The 23,204-nt window shown below is 47.8% G+C and overlaps 1 protein-coding gene across 2 annotated transcripts in view; it reads left to right on the top strand.

Moving 5' to 3' along the window:
• The window catches only part of TRIO (trio Rho guanine nucleotide exchange factor), a 340,281-nt gene that overhangs the window by 208,151 nt on the left and 108,926 nt on the right, over window positions 1-23,204 (top strand). For both annotated transcript variants that reach the window (XM_057708158.1, XM_057708157.1), the window contains exons 12-21: window positions 53-222; window positions 1,241-1,415; window positions 6,178-6,373; window positions 7,205-7,371; window positions 8,907-9,026; window positions 10,712-10,903; window positions 11,271-11,420; window positions 14,838-14,952; window positions 17,385-17,500; window positions 20,780-20,902. In XM_057708158.1, the coding sequence (XP_057564141.1) occupies window positions 53-222; window positions 1,241-1,415; window positions 6,178-6,373; window positions 7,205-7,371; window positions 8,907-9,026; window positions 10,712-10,903; window positions 11,271-11,420; window positions 14,838-14,952; window positions 17,385-17,500; window positions 20,780-20,902 (1,524 nt within the window). The remainder of the gene's footprint in view (window positions 1-52; window positions 223-1,240; window positions 1,416-6,177; window positions 6,374-7,204; window positions 7,372-8,906; window positions 9,027-10,711; window positions 10,904-11,270; window positions 11,421-14,837; window positions 14,953-17,384; window positions 17,501-20,779; window positions 20,903-23,204) is intronic.

The following is a 23,204-nucleotide window of genomic DNA, read 5'->3' as shown; positions in this document are numbered from 1 at the left end:
CCCCACCCCGGGACACGGGGAAGGGCCGGTGGTCATGACGCTGTCCCCGCAGCTGTGGACGTGGCTGGAGGAGCTGCAGAAGGAACTGCTGGACGACGTGTATGCCGAGTCGGTGGAGGCCGTGCAGGACCTGATCAAGCGCTTCGGCCAGCAGCAGCAGACCACCCTGCAGGTGACCGTGAACGTGATCAAGGAAGGGGAGGACCTCATCCAGCAGCTGAGGTGGGCCGCGCCCCCTCCCTGTCCCCCTGTCCCTGTCCCCCTGTCCCAGCGTGGACGCGCTGAGATCTGCTGGGGACTTCCCCTCCCTCTCGCGTTTTTGAACAATTGACTGTAATTCTCTGTCCAGCTAGGTAGAGGACGCGTAACATCCATGCGTACAAAGGAGACTCACATCTCTCTCTGTTTTCTTGTTTCCTCCATCACAGTTTTTTTCACTCTTACTGTGGTTTTTCTCATTATGGTGGTGACTAATAACCCTTCCCAGCATTCAAGTCTTATTAGTATTTCCTTTTAACACTTTCCTAGAAATTACTGAAATTTCTTTACAGACCAGGTGAATTTAAACTTCCCAGGACCGCGTCCTTCAGGGCCTGAGTGATGTGCTTTTCTAGAATGTGGTGGGTGTCCCTCCGCTCAGAGTCCAGGCTCGGGCAGGCCCGGCCTCAGGTGGCACTCAGGTGCTGCTAGTGGCGGGAAGGCAGGAGTCAAGCAGGGGCTGGGAGCACACTCCTTTACTTGGATCACAGGAACGTCCCCATAAGTGCAGCTCCCCTGCTGGATCACTCAGGGGACAGCTTATCTAATCGTCACTGACAGCTTCCCGTGATGCTCACTTTGCTGAGAGTCCGGCCGAAGGTCCTCAATAGCTCAGTCGGCTGCATTACGGTTTAACCCACAGCCGACGCGGCTCTAACGTTTGTAGTAAGTAGGTACCATCCATTCTTTCCTTAAGGAGAAAAGTGGCTAAAGATGAAACTGTGAAGTAATTTACGTGATTGTTAGCCTTCTCTAAGAGGCTCTGTGAGAAAGTGCGGAAGGAATTCCTCACCGTGTCCTCAGATCTGAGGAGGAAGCCCCCGGGGTTGTTTGGCGGGAGGGGCGGCTTATTCCATTTTCTGAGAGCGGCAGTCCCGCTTCCTGCCGGCTTCTTCCCCGAGGCCCCAAGCTGCCGGGTCCGCCCCGACAGGGTGAGACTTTCCCATCCAATTCCTGTTTGTCGCTCTCCGCCCCTTCGCAGGGACTCTGCCATCTCCAGCAACAAGACCCCGCACAACAGTTCCATCAGCCACATCGAGACGGTGCTGCAGCAGCTGGACGAGGCCCAGGCCCAGATGGAAGAGCTCTTCCAGGAGCGCAAGATCAAGCTCGAGCTCTTCCTGCAGCTGCGCATCTTTGAAAGGGACGCCATCGACGTGAGTGTCCCCCCTTCCATCCCCCAGGCTCCAGCGCCCCTCCTCTGCCCTCTGCGCCTGTCCAGTTCCTGCATCCTTGCCCACTGCCCCCAGCCTCTGCACCAGGAGGAGGGGGAGGGAGGGAGGAAAGAGCGCTCCTCTGCAGCTCGGCCCTGGGAGATGGGGCCTTGGCTCTGGGGCAGGCAGGTGGGCAGCGGGGCTGACACCACACAGCAGGACAGCAAAGCGAGCAGGCTCTGAGAGTGGATCCAGGCAGGGCTTCTACAGACAAGGCCACCTTGTCACCTTGGCTTGCTCTTCCTGGGCTGGACCCGGGGCAGTGATGCTCTTCCTCCCTCCTTCCCTCCCCCCACTCCCTCTCCCACTCTTCTCCTTCCAAGAATGAGTAGTCCCTGAGCCTGTGGTAATAATGTTTTAGGTTCCAGGAAACCCTATTTTTTTCCCACAGAAATGTTTTCAGGCGATTTATAATTCTTACCGAAAAATCGACTTTTGTACCTTATATGTGACTAGGAGAAAGAAGGACAGGTTTCTTTTCTTTTTCTTCAACCAGAAGAGGGTGGTTCTTAATTCTCTGCCAGGCAAGATCTCTTATTTTTGGTCTTGATGAAGTACAAGCAGAAGTAAGTATAATTGGATGACACCAAATCTGTGTGTGAAACGTGATGAAAGGAACCAAATCTCTCGGGTGAGGCCGGCTTCCTGGAGCCGGTGGGCTTCATGCAGCTGCAGGCGGGGACCTGCTCCCTAAGTACCCCCCAGGCATCCCAGGTGGCCCGTGCCTGGCAGCCAGAATCTGTAGAGCATGCTGTCTCCCTATCTGTACCTCGTCCTGTGATTGGAACAGAGCTTTGAGGGCAGTGGGGCCCAGACCCCAAGTGCTGCCGAAGGCAGAGGAATGACAGGGCTCCCGCAGCTGAGGGGACCCTCTGCCTGAAGTGGGACTTGGTGCTAGTCCCTCAGCCCAGCCCCAGGTGGCAGTGTGGTGTGTGCCCCCTCACTGGGGCCTTCTGTTGGCTGCTTGTCTAAATGTCCATCAGCGTTTTCTTTAAAGAAAGCCCTTCTTGGCTGTTGCATTGTCATCACTGGTTGATGACAAGCAGCATAGAGAGGTGGTGTGTGGGTCTCAGCTTATGGCGGCCCCGCCAGGGCTGCGAGGGTGCAGCGCTGAGGCACGGCCAGGGTCAGGGTGCATCACTGGAGGGCAGCCGGGGTCAGGGTGCATCACTGAGGGGCAGCCGGGGTCAGGGTGCATCACTGAGGGGCAGCCGGGGTCAGGGTGCATCACTGAGGGGCAGCCGGGGTCAGGGTGCAGCACTGAGGGGCAGCCGGGGTCAGGGTGCATCACTGAGGGGCAGCCGGGGTCAGGGTGCATCACTGAGGGGCAGCCGGGGTCAGGGTGCATCACTGAGGGGCAGCCGGGGTCAGGGTGCATCACTGAGGGGCAGCCGGGGTCAGGGTGCAGCACTGAGGGGCAGCCGGGGTCAGGGTGCATCATTGGAGGGCAGCCGGGGTCAGGGTGCATCACTGAGGGGCAGCCGGGGTCAGGGTGCATCACTGGAGGGCAGCCGGGGTCAGGGTGCATCACTGAGGGGCAGCCGGGGTCAGGGTGCATCACTGAGGGGCAGCCGGGGTCAGGGTGCATCACTGAGGGGCAGCCGGGGTCAGGGTGCAGCACTGAGGGGCAGCCGGGGTCAGGGTGCATCACTGAGGGGCAGCCGGGGTCAGGGTGCATCACTGGAGGGCAGCCGGGGTCAGGGTGCATCACTGAGGGGCAGCCGGGGTCAGGGTGCATCACTGAGGGGCAGCCGGGGTCAGGGTGCATCACGGAGGGGCAGCCGGGGTCAGGGTGCAGCGTTGGGGGCTGGTCAGGGTCAGGGTATAGCACTGCATGAACAGAAGAGCCGGCGTGGCTGCCTTCCTCTCTGACCTCCACTTCAGAGGAATTGCTCCCACACACTTAGCTGCTTATTGAATAGTTTCAATCAAGGAAAACAAAGCAATCAGAAGCATTATTTGAAATTTTCCTTCCTGGACATTTTGAAATTTGAAAAAGAAAATATTGGCTCTACTTAATATTATTGCAAAGGGAGAAAATTATTTTGATTGTATTTCTACTTTCATAAAACTACTGTTTTAAAATGTAAAACAGGAACCAAAAACATACATTTTCGCCACATGATAGCCACAAAGTTCCATGTGTCCTCAACAAAGCTAGCAGGCTTGACCAGGGAGAAGTGCTTTCCTAAGCTGAGAAATTAACCTGCAGTTCAGTCATAGACCAGCTAAAATATAGTTTAAAAGCTTTTAAAATGTCACAGCCTGAGAGCCCCTGTTCTCTGGACTAATCCTGAAAATGTGAAAACCTGAGCAGTGTAGGCTCTGGAGGGGGCGGGGTGGGGGGGGTTCTCTCCTGTCGTGGAGTTATCTTTGTGGTGGAAATTCATCTGTTACCTGGTCGATTTTTAAAAATCCCCCATATCGCTTGTATTCCAATTGAAATAGCATTTCCATCTCTCACAAGTGGAGCGAGGTTTCGTACGGCTTAGAATATTGCTCTTTCAGTCTCCACAATATTCCAAATAAAATCTTCTCTCTTTATCTCAGAAAAACAACAAAAGCCTTACTCTAGCATCCGATGGCAGTTTAATTATTTGAAAACAGTCATTGCTATCTCTGCATTTAGAAAAACAGACTTTCTAAAAATTTGGGGATACATTTTAAAGAATTGTTTCAGTCATTTCTTTGAAGAATCCCTGTTCAAAAAGCCTTTCATTTTCTGGAGCTTTGTTTGTGCCACAGATGTCTTCTCTTGGCTTGTGTGGTTATTAACAAGCTGTATCGCTAAGTGTGGGGGCAGGATTTTTCCTGATGATCCTAGAGCCTGGCGGTCGCCAGGGTTTCTTTGTGCTCAGTGAGTGTTTTTGAATCCTGCTGCTTTTAGCACATTGATCTTTGTTTGTTGTCCATTTCTTGAGTGTTTTTTGAGCCTAATGTTGTCTCCATGAGGCACTGTCGCTGAGTCTGTAACTCACCACCACACCTAAATCTCTCCTCCCTCAGTGTCAGAAAACAAACATTAAAAAAGAAAATTCCCCTTAGAATAGAAATAAAGATTAAAGTTATGGTAATTTTTTTTCCTTTAAAAAATATTTTTCTCATAGCCTCTTGCTTTATGTCTAATTTGGCAAGGTTTAAAATTATTAATTTATAAACTGATATAATTTAGTAAATTAATATAATATACACATATATTATGCAGACCAAGTAATAAAAGAAGAAATGAGGAAGATTTTGGCAGTAGGGTTTGGAGAAGCCTTGAGATGTTTATGACTTCCCATCCCTAGCTGGATTCTGTGTAAACTCTCACATTCTCAAATTCTCAAACTAATTTCATACAGCTCCTGTGGACAGAGGGAATTAGGATCCATGGGAAATGCTATTTCATTGACGTGTAGAGTATATTGTTCTTTCAGAAGAAGTTTTTCCCCTCCTTTCTGGATTTCAAAATTTTGGGTCTTAGTTTTTACACAGTATGCCATGAAAGTTTTCAAACTACACAAAAGTAGCGAGAATAGCACAGCCACCTTCCCGATGCCTGTCCTCTAAGTCCAGCATGAGTTTGCCCCTCTCATTTCAAGTATCCTTCTTTTGCTGTTGCTGTGCTATCCTGTTTCAGAGGAAATCTTTGCCAGCTTATAGCATTTCACTTCTAAAGACTATGTAACTATCTCTTAAAAAATAGGCCATTTTCTTATATAACCACATCCTAAGCACCTTGCCAATTTAAGAGTGATTCTTTGTTATCTGCTAATACCCAGCCTCTGTTTGGTTTTCTGCGAGTGCTGCAGGGAGGAGGCATGTGGGGCCTGCTCCTGCATTTGGTGCTTAGTCTTTTCACCTAGAATCGGCTCTCCATCCGCCCCTTTCTTTTTTCCGTGTCGTGACTTGTTAAAATAACGCTCAGTTGTCAGAGGAACCACCTGGTCCTACATTTTGCATTTTTTCACTTGATTTCTACTAGGCTATTTTACTGTTTTTCTTTCCCCGGCATTTCCTGTAACCTTAGAAGGCAGATGGGAAGACCCAGTTAGATTCAGCTTTGTTTTGGTACCAGAAGCTCTGCAGGTGGCTTAGCATGGATCCTCCTGTCAGGAGGCATGTCCTGTCTGGTCGCCCTTCTTACGGGATGCGGCAGGAGGTCTTCGGGGAGGAGGTGCAACCTGGTCCCTGTCAGCGTCTCATGATAATTCGCTGGGCACTGATGACCTTTGCCTGAACAGGTGTTTTACTAGGTGTTTTTTTGTTTTATTTTGTTTTGTTTTTAGTTGCAGAAATGATAAAATTAGAAAACTTCTAATAGCTGGATTTATCCATAAAGAGGAACTTTCCTTCATTATTATGTGCTTAAATAATTAATTTTCTCCTTTAAGAACCAATTTTGAGAATAAAGATTGGTTCCCTTTAATCAAAACCAAAGAGCTTTTCGTTTAACTTTTGACTTTTTAGCTCTTCTTTTTCTTTTAACATCATTGGGAATTAATGGACTTTTGTATATTCAGTGTATTTTATTCAATTGTGGTAAATTTGTGCAGGGTCTAAATGGTCCCATCTTCGGCCCGTAGGAGCCCCACCCACTGGCTCCTATGCCCTTTTAACCCGGTCCCGTTAGGCTCTTCCCTCCCTGCTTGGCACAGGGAGATGTCACAGCTGGTGTTTACTTTTTAAGTCTTGGTCCTAAGCAGATGCTTTCCTCTGTCAGATCATCTCAGACCTTGAGTCTTGGAACGATGAGCTTTCTCAGCAGATGAATGACTTTGACACGGAGGACCTCACCATAGCGGAGCAGCGCCTGCAGCACCACGCGGACAAGGCTCTGACCATGAACAACCTGACCTTCGACGTCATCCACCAAGGGCAGGACCTCCTGCAGTACGTCAACGAAGTGCAGGCCTCCGGTGAGCAGCGCGTTGCGCCCGGCTCGGCCGTGGGGCGTCATGTCCCTGCAGGAACACGTCTGGTGCCTTTCAGGGTGACAGCTGTGCAGGCCACTTACCCCTGGGATGGAGGTGTTATCCGTACCTGCTCTCTGAAGGGAAATGTTTTGCTTTCTTTCACTCACATAATATGATCATATTTAACATTATGACTCATGTACTTACCCTTAATATTCTTACATGTTATTTTAAGTGGCATGAACTTTAGTTTTACAAATTATATACCGTTGTATCTCCATGAATGAAATGTAAAGCCCAAGAAAATGTTTTCATGTCCTTCATTTTTTTCTTAGTTTATATTTTACCAGCAGATGTCACTATAGGCTCAAAAACATAGAAGGAACTGTCATGTTAGAAAGTTAGCAAGAACCTGTACACTACGTTACTCCTTTTACACAAGTCACATTAAATGTTTCCTCAAGAGTGAACAGGTATACAGTGGATAACAACAAAAACAAACCGAAGTTCACTCATTTATAAAGAACTTCTCACTTTCACCAGATATCAGTGTAGGAGCCGAGTTAGATTGATAGCAGATCGGTTTGCTTTGATTAGCTGTACGTTATATTTGGCTTTGGACCACATCGAATGCATCCTCTGAGACACACTCGCATGCTCGGAGGCAGACGTACACCTCCTCTGCTGGCTCTGCCCTCCTTGAACTTGGCCTTCGCAGTCATGGCTTGGCCCTGCACCGGGCAGGTTGTTCACAAGTGCAGCGTGTACATCGTGCACCCTTAAGAAGAGGTTGAAGTGCTAGTTGCATTCAGGGTCTCCCTTCCATGTCCGCAGGCGTGGAGCTGCTTTGCGACAGAGATGTGGACATGGCCACCCGGGTCCAGGACTTGCTGGAGTTTCTCCACGAGAAGCAGCAGGAGCTGGATCTCGCAGCCGAGCAGCATCGGAAGCACCTGGAGCAGTGTGTGCAGCTGCGCCACCTGCAGGCCGAAGTGAAGCAGGTAAAGGAGCGGCGGATGTAGGGCCAGGCCGGAGGGGACCCGGCCGACAGGCACTCGATGAGTGCCCCCCTGGTAATCGGGATGCGTAAGCCTTGGGCAGGTTGTCCCTGGTCAGAGCACAGCTGTCGTGAGATGTAACACAACACACCCCCCGACACAGCCACAGCTCGTGTGTGAAAATTGAGCCAGTGCCTGGGCAGCTGTGTGTTTACTCTGTAGTGGGAAAGCCTGCGTCACGCAGCAGGTAGATCACTTGAGAGTCACCTGCACTTAGCTTGTTTTATTACTGGTCGTCTCACGCCTGAAACCCTGAGCACGTTGCTTCCCGGGCTGAATAACTATATGATTCCCCGCCCCCCACCCCAAATAGACTAATATCAGTCTGTCCAGGATCACATGCTGTGTATGGCTGGGGTCTTCTTGTGTTATCAGGATACTATACTGCCACCTCCCAGATAGTATGGCAGAATAAAAATGGGACATTTGGAAGAGATTGCTTTTGGCTCAGTGCCAATGGAATTCCAGATGTTTGTATATTCACTGTGTCTGTGACTTTTTATCTCATGAGCAAGGAAACCATGAAAGTACTGCTTTCTGGGTTTCTGGTAGATGCACAGAAAAGCATGTGTTAGTTTGATTGGAGGGGACTTGGTCGCCAAATGGCTGTCGTAACTCCAACTATCACGTCCACATTCCAGGCATCAGGACGAGGAAAGCATATCAAGAAAGAGGCAGCACCTGGATCAGAAAAGAAATGTGTTCCCCAAATGCCTCAAAAGCTCCTGCTTTGATTTCAGTGACTAGACGTGTGTCATATCTGCAACCAAGCTGTCATAGGAGCCCAGAAGTGGCTTTATTTTAAGCTCTAACAGTTGGGATTTTCTGAGTAAAGGAGATGAGAAAAATAGGTATTGCGTAGGTAACCAGCAGTTTCTGCCACAAATGACTACCCAGAACGACCTTCTAGTCTCTGTGGTTTCCACAGTCAGAACTGACTTCTCCTTCTGTGCTGCTGAGGACCTGGTGGTGTGGCCCTGAGCGTTAGCAGACAGCTGTGCTCATCCTTTGGTTAGTGTGCTGTCCTAACACCAACACTGAAGTGGAAAACATGTTAGTGAGGTAAAGCAGTTCCCTTGTCGAGCAGTTTGCTCATTCGGCGGGTTCATGAGGCCTGAAAGGAGTGAAATATGCTTTTTTTTATTATTAGGAAATTCTTTGCAACTGTAGGTTTTCTAGTATGTGGTCCTCAATCTGTTTTGCCCTGTGGACCGATGATCAGTCCTCAGGACTCTCCACCTCTTCCAGCTCCCACTTGAAATTAAACATGACAGAACCGATCCTAAAAGGCAGCACTTATGATCGGATACCATGGAAGGGTAGCATGTTGTTCCGCGAGGAAGGAGCGCGAGGAAGTCAGTGCTTCGTAGGTGTCATGAGCAGCTTGACCGTCGCGCACTTGGACGCGTCCCTGCGGGTCCCCGGGCTGGGTGCTCTGGGAGGGGCCGCTGCTTGGAGTTCCCCGTGTCGCCTTTCAGGTGCTGGGCTGGATCCGCAACGGAGAGTCGATGCTGAACGCCGGGCTCATCACGGCCAGCTCGTTGCAGGAGGCGGAGCAGCTGCAGAGGGAGCACGAGCAGTTCCAGCACGCCATTGAGGTGGGCACCCGGCCTCTCCAGCCCCAGGGCCAGCCCGGGACGCCCCCTCACACGGCACCGGCCCTGGGGGCGAATGCGGTTCAGCAGAACCCAAAGCGGACATGCTCACACACCTGCAGTTTGTTACAGGAGGAGGGAGCGGTCCAGCAACTGCAGTGACGTGAGGCTGTGCGTGCCCTCCAGGGCGACCTCACCACAAAGGTCCTAGGGGCCGGGGTGGCTCTTGCTGTCCTCCCGCTGACCCCATGCTGGCAGGGCCCTGGCAGGAGGTACCTCACCTGTCAGGAACACCTCAGCATCAGGGAGCCCAAGCTGGGGTCTCGGCTGAGGTTTAATTAATTTTCGCTGGTCTTGTGGGCACAGCTGGTGCTGTATAACCAGGATCGAAAAAGCAGGGTGCTCGGAGTGGCTCATCAGGACCAAATCGCCAGTGCCCTGTTTCCCACGAACACGGCTGTGCACGGAGCTCCTGCCACCCTGGGGAAGAGCAGCGTCAGTGCTGTGCCAGGACGCCAGCAAAATGGCTCGGCCAGTTCCAGGCCCACTTAGATTCACCCTCGCAGCATGTGGATTAATTCATTTTAGAACGTTTTGGAGGCTGGAGGAAGTTAATGATTGTGATGGGTGGTCTCAAGGTACAGTCAAGGGGAAAAGAGCATTCGATTATAGAAAACTTGTCTCCTGCTGTAGTTATACACACATTCTCAGCCAGAGATGGAGACCACAGAAATTACCATTAATCTCTTCCCTAGATTAATTTATCCTCAGCTACTCACTGCCAGTGGACACACACTAACACTTCTCCCTGAAGCCCAGACTTTGGTGAATCTCTTGAAAATCATACACTGTGCCCAGTGCCTTCTAGTAATTAAATCACCAGTACACATCATTGTCTGGGTGACAGATGGGATTATATTGGATACAGTGTTTTATGGGGTCAATAGTACCATTTCAGGTGAAATGCAGAATTTTGCTGTTTGAAAAAAAGAGAAGACTCTGTGTCCACAGAGACCCGTGTGCTTACCCCTGACGGCTGCCCTGCCGGGTGCTCTGGTTTCCCCGAGGAACCCAACCTCAGGCCCGCACAGAAGCTTCTAGTGAGGATACGAGAGCAGGAGTTCTTACTGGATCTGCCAGTTTATTTTCATAGATTCGTTGTCTGGCATGGACCTCCGGGGAACACGGTTCATTCTTAGCTTTTAACTGTGTTTCTCTCTCTCTTTTTTTAAATCAATAGTTCTTGAAAACCTTTTACTCAAGTCCAAAGTTTAAGGTAAAAGTGAAATAGAGTTCACTTAGGCCACCTTCTTCTCCACTTGTTCATCAGCCTCTGGCTGCTATTGTAAGAAGGATCAATAGGTATAATAGACTTGGAACATTTCAACAGCTTTTCTAGAATGTTGGCTGCTGAGGGTTTTTCCTGCTATTTCTCAAAAGCTGAAAACTCCACAGCCAAGACTCATTCTGGAAAGTCCTAAGGCATTTCATCCTTCATCGGGTGAATATAAGCAGTTGTCGGTAGGCATAAAAACTTTTTTTTAACGAACCTAGCGGCTGTGGTTTTCCAAGTGTCCCGATGGGTTGTTTCCACAAAAGCGAGCAGACAGAGGGTCTGCAGCCTCCCCACTCCTCCCGGTGAGTGCGTGCCCCCCCGTTGAAGAGCCTTCCCCTCTGTCCCCCCGCAGAAGACACACCAGAGCGCGCTGCAGGTGCAGCAGAAGGCGGAGGCCATGCTGCAGGCCAACCACTACGACATGGACCTGATCCGGGACTGCGCCGAGAAGGTGGCCTCGCACTGGCAGCAGCTCATGCTTAAGATGGAGGACCGGCTGAAGCTGGTGAACGCGTCCGTGGCCTTCTACAAGACCTCGGAGCAGGTAGGGCTCCCCCCGCCTCGCTGCCGTCTGAGCCTGCCTCCCTCGGGCAGCTCGGTCCTCACCGCACCAGTGGCTGCTGCGCCAGTCGAGTCCAAGTCAAGCAGAGAAAAGCAGCATTGTAGAATAAGGTGATTCTTGCTTCCCTTACATATCAAAGGATAACCGGTTGGACCTCCCTTTTCCTCTCATGTCAATATATGGCCTGACACAGGGCAGAGAGAGACAGAAATTTCACCCTTTTTCTTGTCCTCGTTGTGAAAGGCCTGCCTGTCCTCACGTCGGGTGATGGTCTTGTCCTCGGGCCGGCACTTGTCACGCCGTCGGTGCCGGGCCGTCCCTCTGAGCCCGGGACTCTCTCCTGCCGTAGGTCTGCAGTGTCCTCGAGAGCCTGGAGCAGGAGTACAAGAGAGAGGAGGACTGGTGTGGAGGGGCCGACAAGCTGGGCCCCAATTCCGAGACGGACCACGTCACCCCAATGATCAGCAAGCACCTTGAACAGAAGGAGGCGTTCCTGAAGGTACGCAGCCGGCCTTCCGGGCTGGTGCCTCGCTGACGGGGTTTGCAGCCGCAGGAGGGTCCACGTGAGCCGACTGGCACTCCCACAAAGGCGGCCACTCCTCTGTCCCCGCCCGCCTCATAGCGCCCATGTGGAGAGTGATTGGGGTGGCACTGTGTACGTTAGCTGATCAGAGGAGTTCTTAAAATCTTTTTTCAGTTGTGATTTACACTCTCCCTAGTTTTCACAGAGAAATTGCTGGATAGAACTCCGTGTGCATAAAGAATGGGTAGAAGTCACAAAAGTGAGTGATTCTGAACAGACACACACACAGAGACTGGTTTGGTGAAACAGAAATGCCTAGAGCTTAAAATAATCTTCCTTTGGAAAATTCAACCTTTTTAGGAGTAAAGACTGTCTTAGAACATGTGTGAGCCCAGTGTAGAGCAGACACAAGGCAGGAACACCCTTTGTGGTTCACAGGACCAGTTACTAATACTGTACTTACTCAGGAAACATGTCCTGCAAGAGAAATTTAATCCCATTCAGGCCCGGCTGGAAGTCTTAACTCTGAGTAACTTTAAATGAGGCATTTTTCAAGCCTGCTTTGTTATCTGTGTATATAGTCATACATGAGTCACTGGTGTGCTTTGCAACAATTAAATTTTAAAAAGTGGTCAAAATGTTTAGATACATTGACTTTGAACATTTCCACATTGCGTTCTTTCAGTTGTGGGAAAGCTCTCCTGAGCTGCTGCTGGGGGCCACTCAGACCTGTTAAAAATAGGGCTGGTGTTTGCTTTCATTGTTGCTTGCTTAAGTTTAGTTTTCCTCCTGGCTCCAGCATCCTGACCTCGCGGACACCATTTCCTGTCACATTTAATCATGTCTGTTTCTGTTTCATTTCTGGAGGTGATCCTCTGAGCTGACAGAAGGTTATTGTTTAGTCTGGAAGGACAGATTGTAACTCTGAAAGTTCTTACCTGGTAGTTCGTTATGAGCTTCAGCCACAGAGAGTTCCTTCTAACAGTTGGAGCGTCCCAGGGGCAGGAGTTGTAACTATTCCAGCCAGGACCTGGAGGTCTGCAGAACGTCCACCACTGTTGGGATGTTCTGAGTTGGAATCCTTACGATTGCCTGTCTCTCTCTGGAATCCAGTTAGTACAAAGCAAAATTACATGCGAACTGGTTAATACAATTATCGAAGATACTTACGTTAAATCACGAAACAAACATAATCACAGACCTGGTCAGATTCTTTCATTCAACTAGGATTATGTTTTTGGTATGCTGGATATCTTTAAACTTTTTATTATGGAAGCTTAAAGATGTGTACAAAAATTGAGAGAAGGGATAACGAACCCCGTGTACTTCTCCCTCAGCATATGGGCATATGCCCAACTTCACTGGATTATTTTAAATTCTAGATATTGCACCATTTTATTTATAAATACTTTCCTGTGTATCTAAACATTAAATACTACCTTTTTAAAACCATTCTATAACCACAATACCATGATTGGATATGAAAAGTTAACAGTAACTCTTATTTTATATTAAACCGAATGGTGTTCAGATTTTTCTGATTGTCCCATAAATGTGTTTTTATACGTGGTCTTAATGAAAGTCCAAACAAGGTCCGTGAGTTGACTTGATTGGTGTATCTTTTAAGTCTCTTTTAGGCTAAACTCCACCCTCCCTCTCATTAGCATTTGTTCGTTGAAGAAATAAGTTATTCCTACTCTGGAGTTTCCCTTATTCTGGATTTGGTCATTGCATCCCGTGGAGTCTTTTAGCACCATCCTGGATTCTCTGCATTTCTGTTAGTTGGGTTGAGGGCCTTGATCAGGTTCAGGTTTGAGTGAGTATGTGGGCGCACTTAGGGTACCTGATGGGTGGTACTGTGTCCTTCCCGTGGCATCGCCCCAGGACACACACAGTCTGCTTCTTCTGACTCTGATGTGAAGGTTTTTCAGCGCTTGAGATGTGGTGTGTCCACATCATCTGTTGTGTACTTCCCCATCAGCCTCTCACCCACTGGGTTTAGTAGCCAGTGGTGATATTGTTGCGTTAGGAGTGGCAAAATGGTTATATTCTGTCCTTCCTTCTGCCTTGATTAGCTAGAATTATTCCCTCCTCAGCTATTTGGTTATGCTGTAATAGAGTTTGTCCAAAAAAGGTGGGGTGAATGCTTGATTTTTTCCCTTTGTTTAGGATTCTCAGAGTAGTGAGCTGCTGCCCTAGCAGCCTCTGCGTGTGATTAATTTGTTCTTTCAGTATCATCATGGGCTCTGTGTTTCAGCCAGTCACAGTCGTTTATCTTTTTGTATTCAGCTTGTCCCACTGGTGGGAGCCCCTTCAGGTCAGGTTGGCTCAGGTGTCCTTTTGACATAGTCTTCACTGCTTCCTTGCTGTTTGGTATGACAGCTTATTTCAGTTATGGCAGTACAGACTTATGATGTATTTTTCTCTTAATTAAAAAAAAAAAAGGTATTCCCGCTCCATCTACTGAAAAGGCCTAGAAACAAAGACCAACCCGATGGGAGTGAGCGGCCCTCGTGCCCACGCTGTGGTCTCCGGGTACCCTTTACCACAGGAAGCAGACAGAGTGCCTTGAAGAAAAGATCGAGTCCAGATCTGGGCTAGGAAATGTGCAAGATATTTCCAATTCTATTATAATTAAGGGATTTTTTTTTCCTGAACCGTTTTGATTTTATGTTTACATTTCGTTTCTCTTAAATAAGACTCTTTTTTAAAAATATATTAATGAAATTACTCTTTTGGTTTACAAATATGTAATTTCAGTTTTCTGTTACCACAATAACACCACTTAACAAACCACCTTGCAATTCAGTGGCTTAAACTAAGGGTGAGCAAGCTAAGACCTGAGGGCTAAATCCATGCACTCCCATTCACTGAGGTGTCATCTGGGGTGCTTTCACCTACAGTGGACAGGTTGAGCAGTTGCACCAGGGAGACGGAGACTGCATGACTTGGAGAGCTGAAAATATTTACTGTCTGCCCTTTATAGAAATCCCGGCAGCTGAGCCAGGTCCTCTGACTCAGGGTTTCTCCAAGCCTGCGATCAAGGTGTTGGCCAGGGATGTGGTCACCTCCAGGCTCGACTGGGGAAGGGCTTTACTTCCTCTCTGGCTGCAGGCCAGCGGTCACCCTCAGTCCCTGGCCATCTGGACCTCACCATGAGGCAGCTCTCAGCATAGCAGCTGCCTTCATCAGAGTGAGGGCTCCAAGACAGAGATTTTTTTTTTTTTCAATTGAAATAGGATTTAGCCTATGTATTCTCCAGACCACACACTGGCCAGATGAATGCTTTAGATTAAGATGTATGTTACAGCCACGTGACGTTGCCGTCCGTATACACTGAAGACGCATGCCTGTATGAGTCACAGGACCACGTTGCTCCGCATTGTTTCCTAGGCATGCACGCTTGCGAGGAGGAATGCAGATGTCTTCCTGAAATACCTGCACAGGAACAGCGTGAACATGCCCGGGATGGTGACGCATATCAAAGCCCCTGAACAGCAGGTGAAAAGTGAGTACGCCGGCAAGCCTGCTAACTGCTGGGCTTGACCGGACGCCTTCTAAAGTCTTGGTCCAGGGCTTCATTTTAAATGTCCTTTTCATATCATTAAAGTGTTTCGGTAAGTTATCTTAGTTTAATAATAAAATTTTTTTTAATAATAAAATATTAAATCTCTAGGTTGATAGTTTTGAGTAAAGTTGAAGAATGTAAACAGGGAACATGCAGCAGGTTCAGGATATTTATTGGCATTGGCTATTTTATTAAAAGTAAGTGAAAATATAAACCAGAATTATCTACAGGCAAAATACTTTTAAAAGTTTAAATCACAAACATTATATACCCGTTTTATTGCTGTAATGTGTTATCAGGTTTGTATATTAAAGCATTCCTAATAGAAGCAAATTGCGAAAGGGTATTATATGGTTGGATATCATTTGAGTTTAAAAATTTGTAAAACCATATACACGTACACTCATAAATGCAAAGAAAACACCTGGAAACATTGATACTGAACTGTAAGTAGGGTTGGTATGGATAGAAGTTAAGGGGACTGGTCATTTTTACGCCATAGAATTCTGATTAAATATTTTGCAGTAAAAAGGCATCCAGGTGACAATCATAATTTTTTTTTTTTACAAGTTCATTTGAAATGACATGAAGTGGACCCTCTGAAAAAGATGAGAGTTGTTTAAAGCAACCCTGATATTCAGGCACTGTCCTATCAGCTTTAATCCTCACCCGAGCCTCAGTCCTGCCGCAGGAAATAAGAGACGAGAAAAGACTCACACTCATTTTCATTTCATTTAAGTGGTAGCTTAATTTTTTGACAGGCTTCAAATTTCAGTCCTAAATTGTTTCACTAAACTAGTTCACTTTTCAATAGAACAAAGATGCGGTAGCAGGACCAGCACTGAACTGGCAGGTGCATGCTGCCCTCAGCTCTTGTCTCTCACAAAGTACTCCGCCTATGAGGAGCTCGGCGAATATCTGTGGAAAAGTTATTATTTTTCAAGTTTTCCAATAAAGTTATATTCCAGGCATCACTTATTTGATGTGCAATTTTCAATCGGGGTTTTTTTTTCCAACGTTTATCTGTTTACTTTATAAACTTCCAGAGCAAAACAGACTCGCTGTAAAGAATATTTACAGTGTACAAATGTATGTAAGTTACCTAAATTCCTTTGCCAGTGGTAACCGCTGTGAAGACCTTTTTGTGCATCCCTTCTCTGCATGTGAGTGGAAGCATGTGGAGAGATACAGATATGTGTAGCTTCAACTCACCCATGCAGCTTTTTAATTTTTTTTTTAATCGAAGTGGGACTATAGTCCCCTGCAATGTTTTTCTTTCGCTTAGTGATAATCTTATTCTATATCAGAATTTAGAGATCTGCTCTGTTATTTTTCACATCCAGTATAGTGACTTTGTAATTGATTTAACCTGACGCCTATTTGATGGGCTCATGTGTTGCTGCCAGTTTTTCCGAAGATCGCCTCAGTGTGTGTGCATCTGTGGACAAATTGCATTGAGAGCTTGTGCGAGCACCATATCTGAGAGGTAAATTGCTGGTTCAAGGGCGCGCACACCTCAATGTCGTTACCTGTCACCAGATTACCCTCTGCAGGGCTCGTGCTCCGTTTTCCTCCCTCAGTAGTACAGGCGCACAGGTGTCCTCTGTTCCTTGTAGCCCTGCCAGGAAAATGGTGAAAAGTGATCTCATGGTTTGAGTGAGACGAAACGTTTCTGTGTTTTTAGGGGCCACGTTTCACTTCATGTAATCATGACCTTCATGTTTATGTGCTTTGCTCTTGTTGCTAACAGATTATTCATGTTTTTCTTGGTGACTGCTAAGTAAATTAGACCTGGGTCTTCTATGTTCCCAATAGCTTTTCATGGCTTTTTATTTGTGTGATATTTTTATGGCAGTTATTATTTGGTTATGACATTTTTAATTTTCACATACTCTGACTGTTGTTTTAGTTTTTCTTTTCTAGCTTCATGCGTCTCAACTTCATGTCCTTCTGTCTCCTGTGTGTTTGGTTTTGGTTTTGGTTTTAAGCCCATTTTGACCGACATCTTTTGATGTATACTGAATTCCTTCTGCAGGAAAGTTCTCGTGGTCTTGCACAAAACATCTAATACTGGTGTTTTTCCAGCCATTGTCAGGTTGCCCCAGCAGGGAACACAGTAACTATCTCACTGACCCAGCCGACCTGAGGGATTAGAGGCCAACTCCAGTGTCCAGTGACCTCAGTCCTAAGAGTGAACTGGAGTAAGAGAACAAGGAGAGGTCCGGACAGACAGGCAGTGTGCCTCAGTATCTGATATTCTGTCTCGCAGTGGCATGTGCATTAAAACGTCTTTAAATGAACATGAACGGGCTTCTGTGGGTGTTGTGATTGACCGCGGGCACCGACGTGCGGCTTTCTCTTCCCTCTCTCAGACATCTTGAATGAGCTCTTCCAGCGGGAGAACAGGGTATTGCACTACTGGACCATGAGGAAGCGGCGGCTGGACCAGTGCCAGCAGTACGTGGTCTTCGAGAGAAGTGCCAAGCAGGTCAGCCACCACACGGGCCCCCCAGCGCCCTCCTCCTGGGCTCAGGCCTCCATCGTCAGATGGGCAACTCCCGGCACTTGAGCAGATGGGAAGCCGCTCCCTAATGTTCAAAGCAGCCTGGCCTTTTACTTAGCAGTTTGTTGTAAGAAAACCCCACAGCCGCGTAAAAGTGTGCCACTCGGTGATTTTGGCCTCAACAAGTTGAGCTCTCCCCACATTTAAGACAGCGGCGAACAGTCACGAGCGTGATGGCTTAAGTCATGGTAAAATAATGCAGCGGGCAGTTTTTCAGGTTGCTGTATTTATATGTTCAAGGTAAAATTTTGTTCTTCAGATAAACTGAGCTAAAATTAAGTAAGAAATGTGGCACAATTTCTCAGAATTCAGTATACTCAGAAAACATTCATGCATTTGGCTAAGACAGGGACGTCAAGAGGGTGTGTTTGCAGTGTCTCCCTCGGAAGTCATTTTGGGATCAAGGGTTTCGGCCTGGGTCATGGGGATCATTTCGGGGTAAAGCCTGTCTGACCATAACCCAAACAGGAAAGTTCCCGTCACTTCTCTTTGGCCCTAACAGTAGCATAAGAGTCCATATACCGTAGTCCAGAATTCGGGGGGTTGGGGAGGGGAGCGGGTGGCAGGCGGGGGAGAAGGCTTGCGCTCGGAACCCGTGAGCCGCCTCACATCCGCCGCCTCACCGGGGCTGCCTCAGGGCTGTTGGTCCCTGGTGACCACGAATGACCTGCACGCTCTTCTGGCTCCACCTGGAAACCTGATGTGTGCCTGACGCAGAGTAGGCATTTGATAAAAACCTTTTAGCCCAACAAAGATCACGTTATCCTCAGCCCAGGTGCCTCACTTGGGGAACGTATTTTGTTGCATGTGGTGAATGGCAGTCTCTCGTGGCGTGGCCTGCTGCCCAGAGCTGCTTGGTGTCCCCGGGCGTGCGCAGGAGTTCGTGGCTCCTGGGCCTGGCGCCCTGACCCGGCCCCTCTCTCGTCTTGGCTGACGTTCCCAGGTACAGCTGTCCTGTTCCCAGCAGGGGTGGCAGGCAGTGGTATGTTTTATGTTTAACATCCGTGTTCTTCACATTTTGTTTAAAGATAATCTACCCCTGTTTCAGATTTATAGGGGCCTGATTTTATTTCTAATTGGAGACTGTTGCATAATCTTTTCTCATGTCTTTATTATCTCTCTGTCAAAAGACGAGTCATTCAGTACAGAGAACAAAATTGTAAATAATTCCCTTGACAGAGAGAAATAATGGAATGTGCTGCTGCTTTTTCCTAAAGTCAGCTCATTTGCCAAAAATCAGTTTCTGCCATTACAGATGATGACCGATCAGTGCTGTAGCCCTGTAGCGTTGGGTTCTGTTCTGTACAGTAGCAACAGTCCCGTGGTAAATATCGAGTGCATGTAACACACCAGTCTTGCAGGCCTCTGGCTGGCTTGCAGGTTTCAGGACAGTGCCCTGAGGTTGTGGGTGGAATGTGGCAGGTGACTTCCGGCCCCTGGGCTGCTCCTCCCGGGCTGTCTGCGCCCCGTCTCCCTTATCTCTGCCTCGGAAGGTTGGCTTTCAGTTCAGGGCTTGTTCTTGTTTCTCTTTCCTCGCTGCCTGTTGCTCGCTGTTGGTGTCTCCCAGCCCTGACCTCCATTTCTGATCTCCAGATTTAGAAACCCCAGCTTGCGTCTCTCTGCTTTGGCCTTAACCAGAGTCCACCCGGGACTCCCCGTCCGCCGTGTCCCCCCTCATCTTACCTGATCCCCGCCTTTCCCTCATCTTCCAACCTTCACCCCTTCATCGGGGCCTGATGCGGCACATCTGCCCTCCCCTCTGCCCCTCAGAGCCATCATGCGTGCCAGCCCAGCCGTGTCCTGTCTAAACCTCGGGACCGGTTTGCTAACCAGTGTTGCCTCCCTCTCCATGCCAATCCCTTTTCCAGCCTTATTCACTTCCAGACCAAAGTCCAAGGGCCTGTGACCTCCAGGGGCTCCCCTGTCACCCTCCAGCCTCACCTCCAGCCCCGCCCTGCACAGGGCCCCTTTCCTTCCAAGCCCATCCTTTCTCAGTCTCCAGGTCCCTCCTAGTCACAAGGGCAGGGCCCGAGCCTCTCCCACCCCCAGCGCCTGCTCAGCACCTGCCTGCATCGAGGGCACTCAGGCATGGTTTGCCCGGTGAATGGAGGAACTATGGGCCTTTGAATAAGTTGACCAAAATGGCTTTTGCCTTGATTCAGTGTCCATGTCAGCATTGTTTCCGAGATGGACGATGGGTAGCCATGCTCGGGCAAAACAAAAGTAAATTCCCAGCCAGGAAGCTGCATGGTATGTAATCTGGGTCATGGTTTCCTTTTCATTTTTTTCTTCTAAAACACCACAAATGCTGTGAAGTGTCTAATAGAGACAGTGATGTTTCTGTTCCAAGACCAGCAAATCACAGCAAATCACTCAGATGATGAAGAACAGATACAAAAGCTTCTATGTTTTTATGTTTCTTTTCTATAGCGTTGCTTTTTTGGATGTGTATGCTTAAGTAAGTCTGATTTCACTTCAGATATAGGTACATCGAAGGAAAAAAATGGCTTCCATCTAAAAACACGAAGGAATAGGAGTTAGAATGTGTCCTTCTGTTGTAATCTGAACCTTGCCAGCCTCCTCCCCAGGTGGGGTCATCTCTCTCCGACATCTGGGAGGTTAAGCCACTTCTCCCCAGAGCATCTTTATGCATAATGGGGGGGTCCTCTGTAGGAGCCCCCAGAAGGCAAGTGAAGTGGGTGCACATCTGAGTACTCACAGAAGGCAGGAATGGGAAGAGAGGCCTAAAGTTGTATGTTTGAAAGCTGGGAATTTGCATCTGCTTTTTTTTTTTTTTTTTTTTTTTCAATGAGAACACCCCAGGAAGATTCTCAGGTCCCCATGACGTGAATGTCTCAGTGTTCAGTGATTCGGGGGTCTCACGTCTCCCCTTGCCCACACTTCCTAGTGTCCCTGAGGGAGGCTATTCATTGGACTCTTACTGTCCTTTAGGTTCATGGTTATAAGAATCTCTTGAACTTGTTATCGCTGATGCCTAAGTGACATGGTTACAGTTTTCTAGAATGTCAGCTTTTAACTTTGGAATGAAGATACGTATTTCAGAAGCTCATCTCTCTTTGAGGGAGTGTTTCTTGATGCGCACCGGCCTGGGCTTGTGACTTCACGTTCAAATGAGATGCTGAGGAATTGGGACTTGCTTCACCGATATTCAGCCGTGACATGTCTCCATCCCTCCGTCCCCAGGCTCTGGAGTGGATCCATGACAGCGGGGAGTTCTACCTTTCCACACACACCTCCACGGGGTCCAGCATACAGCACACCCAGGAGCTGCTGAAGGAGCACGAGGAGTTCCAGATCACGGCGAAGGTGAGCCCGCGTCGGGTCGGTGCCTGTGTGTCCGCCGCGTGCTTCCAGCACAGCCTCGAGCAGGGTGCTTCATGTACATAAGATCTTAAAAACAGCACTGAAGAAATACCTCATAACATAGGAGGAATGCGGTGAGGCAGGTGGGCTGTTCGGCCTTAACTTAGTGATAATTCTGAGGCCTTTCACACTGTCCTCATTTGTCCCTTCGTTTCTCTGTTTCCTCTCGTTCCTCTGATTTCTGGAAATGCCTCCCACCTCTTTCCTTTCTTTTTTCTTTGTCCTTTTCATTCTTCTTCTCTTATTTCATTTTATTTCCCAAGTGTTTTCTGAGTCCTTGCTGTTTTTATGGGATGTTGGTGTTCCCAGCTTGACTTAGGCGGGTCCCGTGCACGTTTCCTTTCCTTGTCTTGAGCAGTGAAAACTGTTACAGAAGCGTCACGCCCAGCTGTCCAGTCGTGAAGCTGTCTGGGTTTTATAGTTCACAGAGTTTATGTCAGTGGCTGTTCATAGGTTTGTAAACTGGAGGCATTTTCACTTTTCTGCTGAATTAAATGCATCTTTATGGCATATGCAGTGCCTGTGACTGGGAATTTTTAAGCAAATATATAAGAATTCACACATAGACATGAATGCTTTCCCAATTAAAACATATTTGCAGGGGCTAATTCCTTCTTTTCAATTTTGAGGATTTTAGGCTTCCCTTCTCAACCTGTGGTGTTTTTGTTTTTGTTTTTCAAAGTTTTGAAAATACATTCTACTTGCTGTTTTCAGAAGCACCTCTGTTTTTGATGAAAGTTAAGATTTTAGAAAAAAATTGGAAATTAATTCAGATTTAAGAGTAGAAAATAAATGATCAAGCTGGGTAATAATGTTTGGCTAAAAAGAAGTGTTCCTATGAAGTAGAAAGGTTGAATTTCTTGTGTGGCCCTTAACTTGGCTTTGAAAACATATCAGTGGGGAATTTTTAAATCATTTAGAATGACAGCAGCTACTTTGTATTATGTTTATTTGCTCTTTTTCATGCTTTCTGTAACGATTTCTGACTCCTCCTGCTGTTCTTCCCGGGGCTCTCCCCCCAGCTCCCCTCCACCCCAAGCTGTAAGCTTATTTTTCTCATTCAGCCTCTGGGTGCTGGGCTGGGGGAACCCCTGGTCTCTGTTCTGGAGGAGCGCGCAGGCTAGTGGGGCTTGGGGGGGAGCCTGGCACTCGGGCAGGGCACCTGGAGCATTTGGGGGGCCACACCCAGAGGGGCCATCAGTGCTCCAAGGGGGCCCCTGCCCCCTCCGCTGAGGGGAGCTGGCCTCTCCTGTCTCTGCAGGTAAGGATAGCTTCGGCTGTGTAATTCCTATTTTTTGTAAATAGTTGAATAATAAATACAGTTGTTATGTGCATTGTATGATAACTGTTTGTTTCTTTGAATGTCCTTTGGTTATAAAGATACTAAGAAAATGACTAAGATACCACTCAGGTAGATTTAAGGTTTGCTTCTCTGCACCGACTTAAATTTCCATGGTTGCTTCACTCTGCAGGCCATGTGTACAGCCAGACAGCTGTTTGCTGCACAACTTCAGGGGGCGCCGTGCACACAGGATGTGGTGGGAATGTCGTTGCCTAGAGCTGAGTAACGTGGCAGCTTTGTGCCACCAGTGGAGCGTGTACAAAGGGATTTTTCCATTACTCCTAAATTTCCCTTTTCCTCAGACTTGGGATGTGGTTTTTGGAAGAACGAGCAGTAACAGGGAAATTTTTGCCTGTATTTTATAAAAAATAAGTGTCTAAAATCATAGGTGACATTTGACCTTTCTGTTTCCCAAATAGACAAAGCTGTTTCTTTTATTGGGTATATTGAATTAGTTTTGCTAATAAGAGGAACTGTTACATTTTGAAAAGACCACCTCTTTTTTTTTTTCTTAGCATTTTTCCTTTGGTTTCTGGCTACCTTTTATTTAGAAAGCATCTGCTTTGGTGCTTAGAGACGTCATTTAGTTTTTCGTGTTGAAACGATGCTCTTGCTCGCCTTTTGTCCCCCTTAGTGTCTTCTAAGAAGTCATTTTTCTTTTTTTATGTAGAGAATTCTTCACTCTGATGTGACATCTTCCGATCCAGTAGTTACATAATTAATACTCTAACTTTTTAGGATTAATGGAAATAAAGAGACTCCCCTCACTATCTGATTAAGACTCAGCTTGCTTCCTTTATAACTCAATGCAGTAATTTCTCAGAATGCCTTGCAAGCACCACCTGCATCCAGACCATGGGCATTTACTTAAAAGCAGATTTCTGTCCTCACCAGCACGTAATG

This window comes from Hippopotamus amphibius, chromosome 15, assembly GCF_030028045.1.
Source record: "Hippopotamus amphibius kiboko isolate mHipAmp2 chromosome 15, mHipAmp2.hap2, whole genome shotgun sequence".
Lineage (NCBI taxonomy): Eukaryota > Metazoa > Chordata > Mammalia > Artiodactyla > Hippopotamidae > Hippopotamus > Hippopotamus amphibius.
This window is presented reverse-complemented; position numbering and strand designations above follow the sequence as displayed.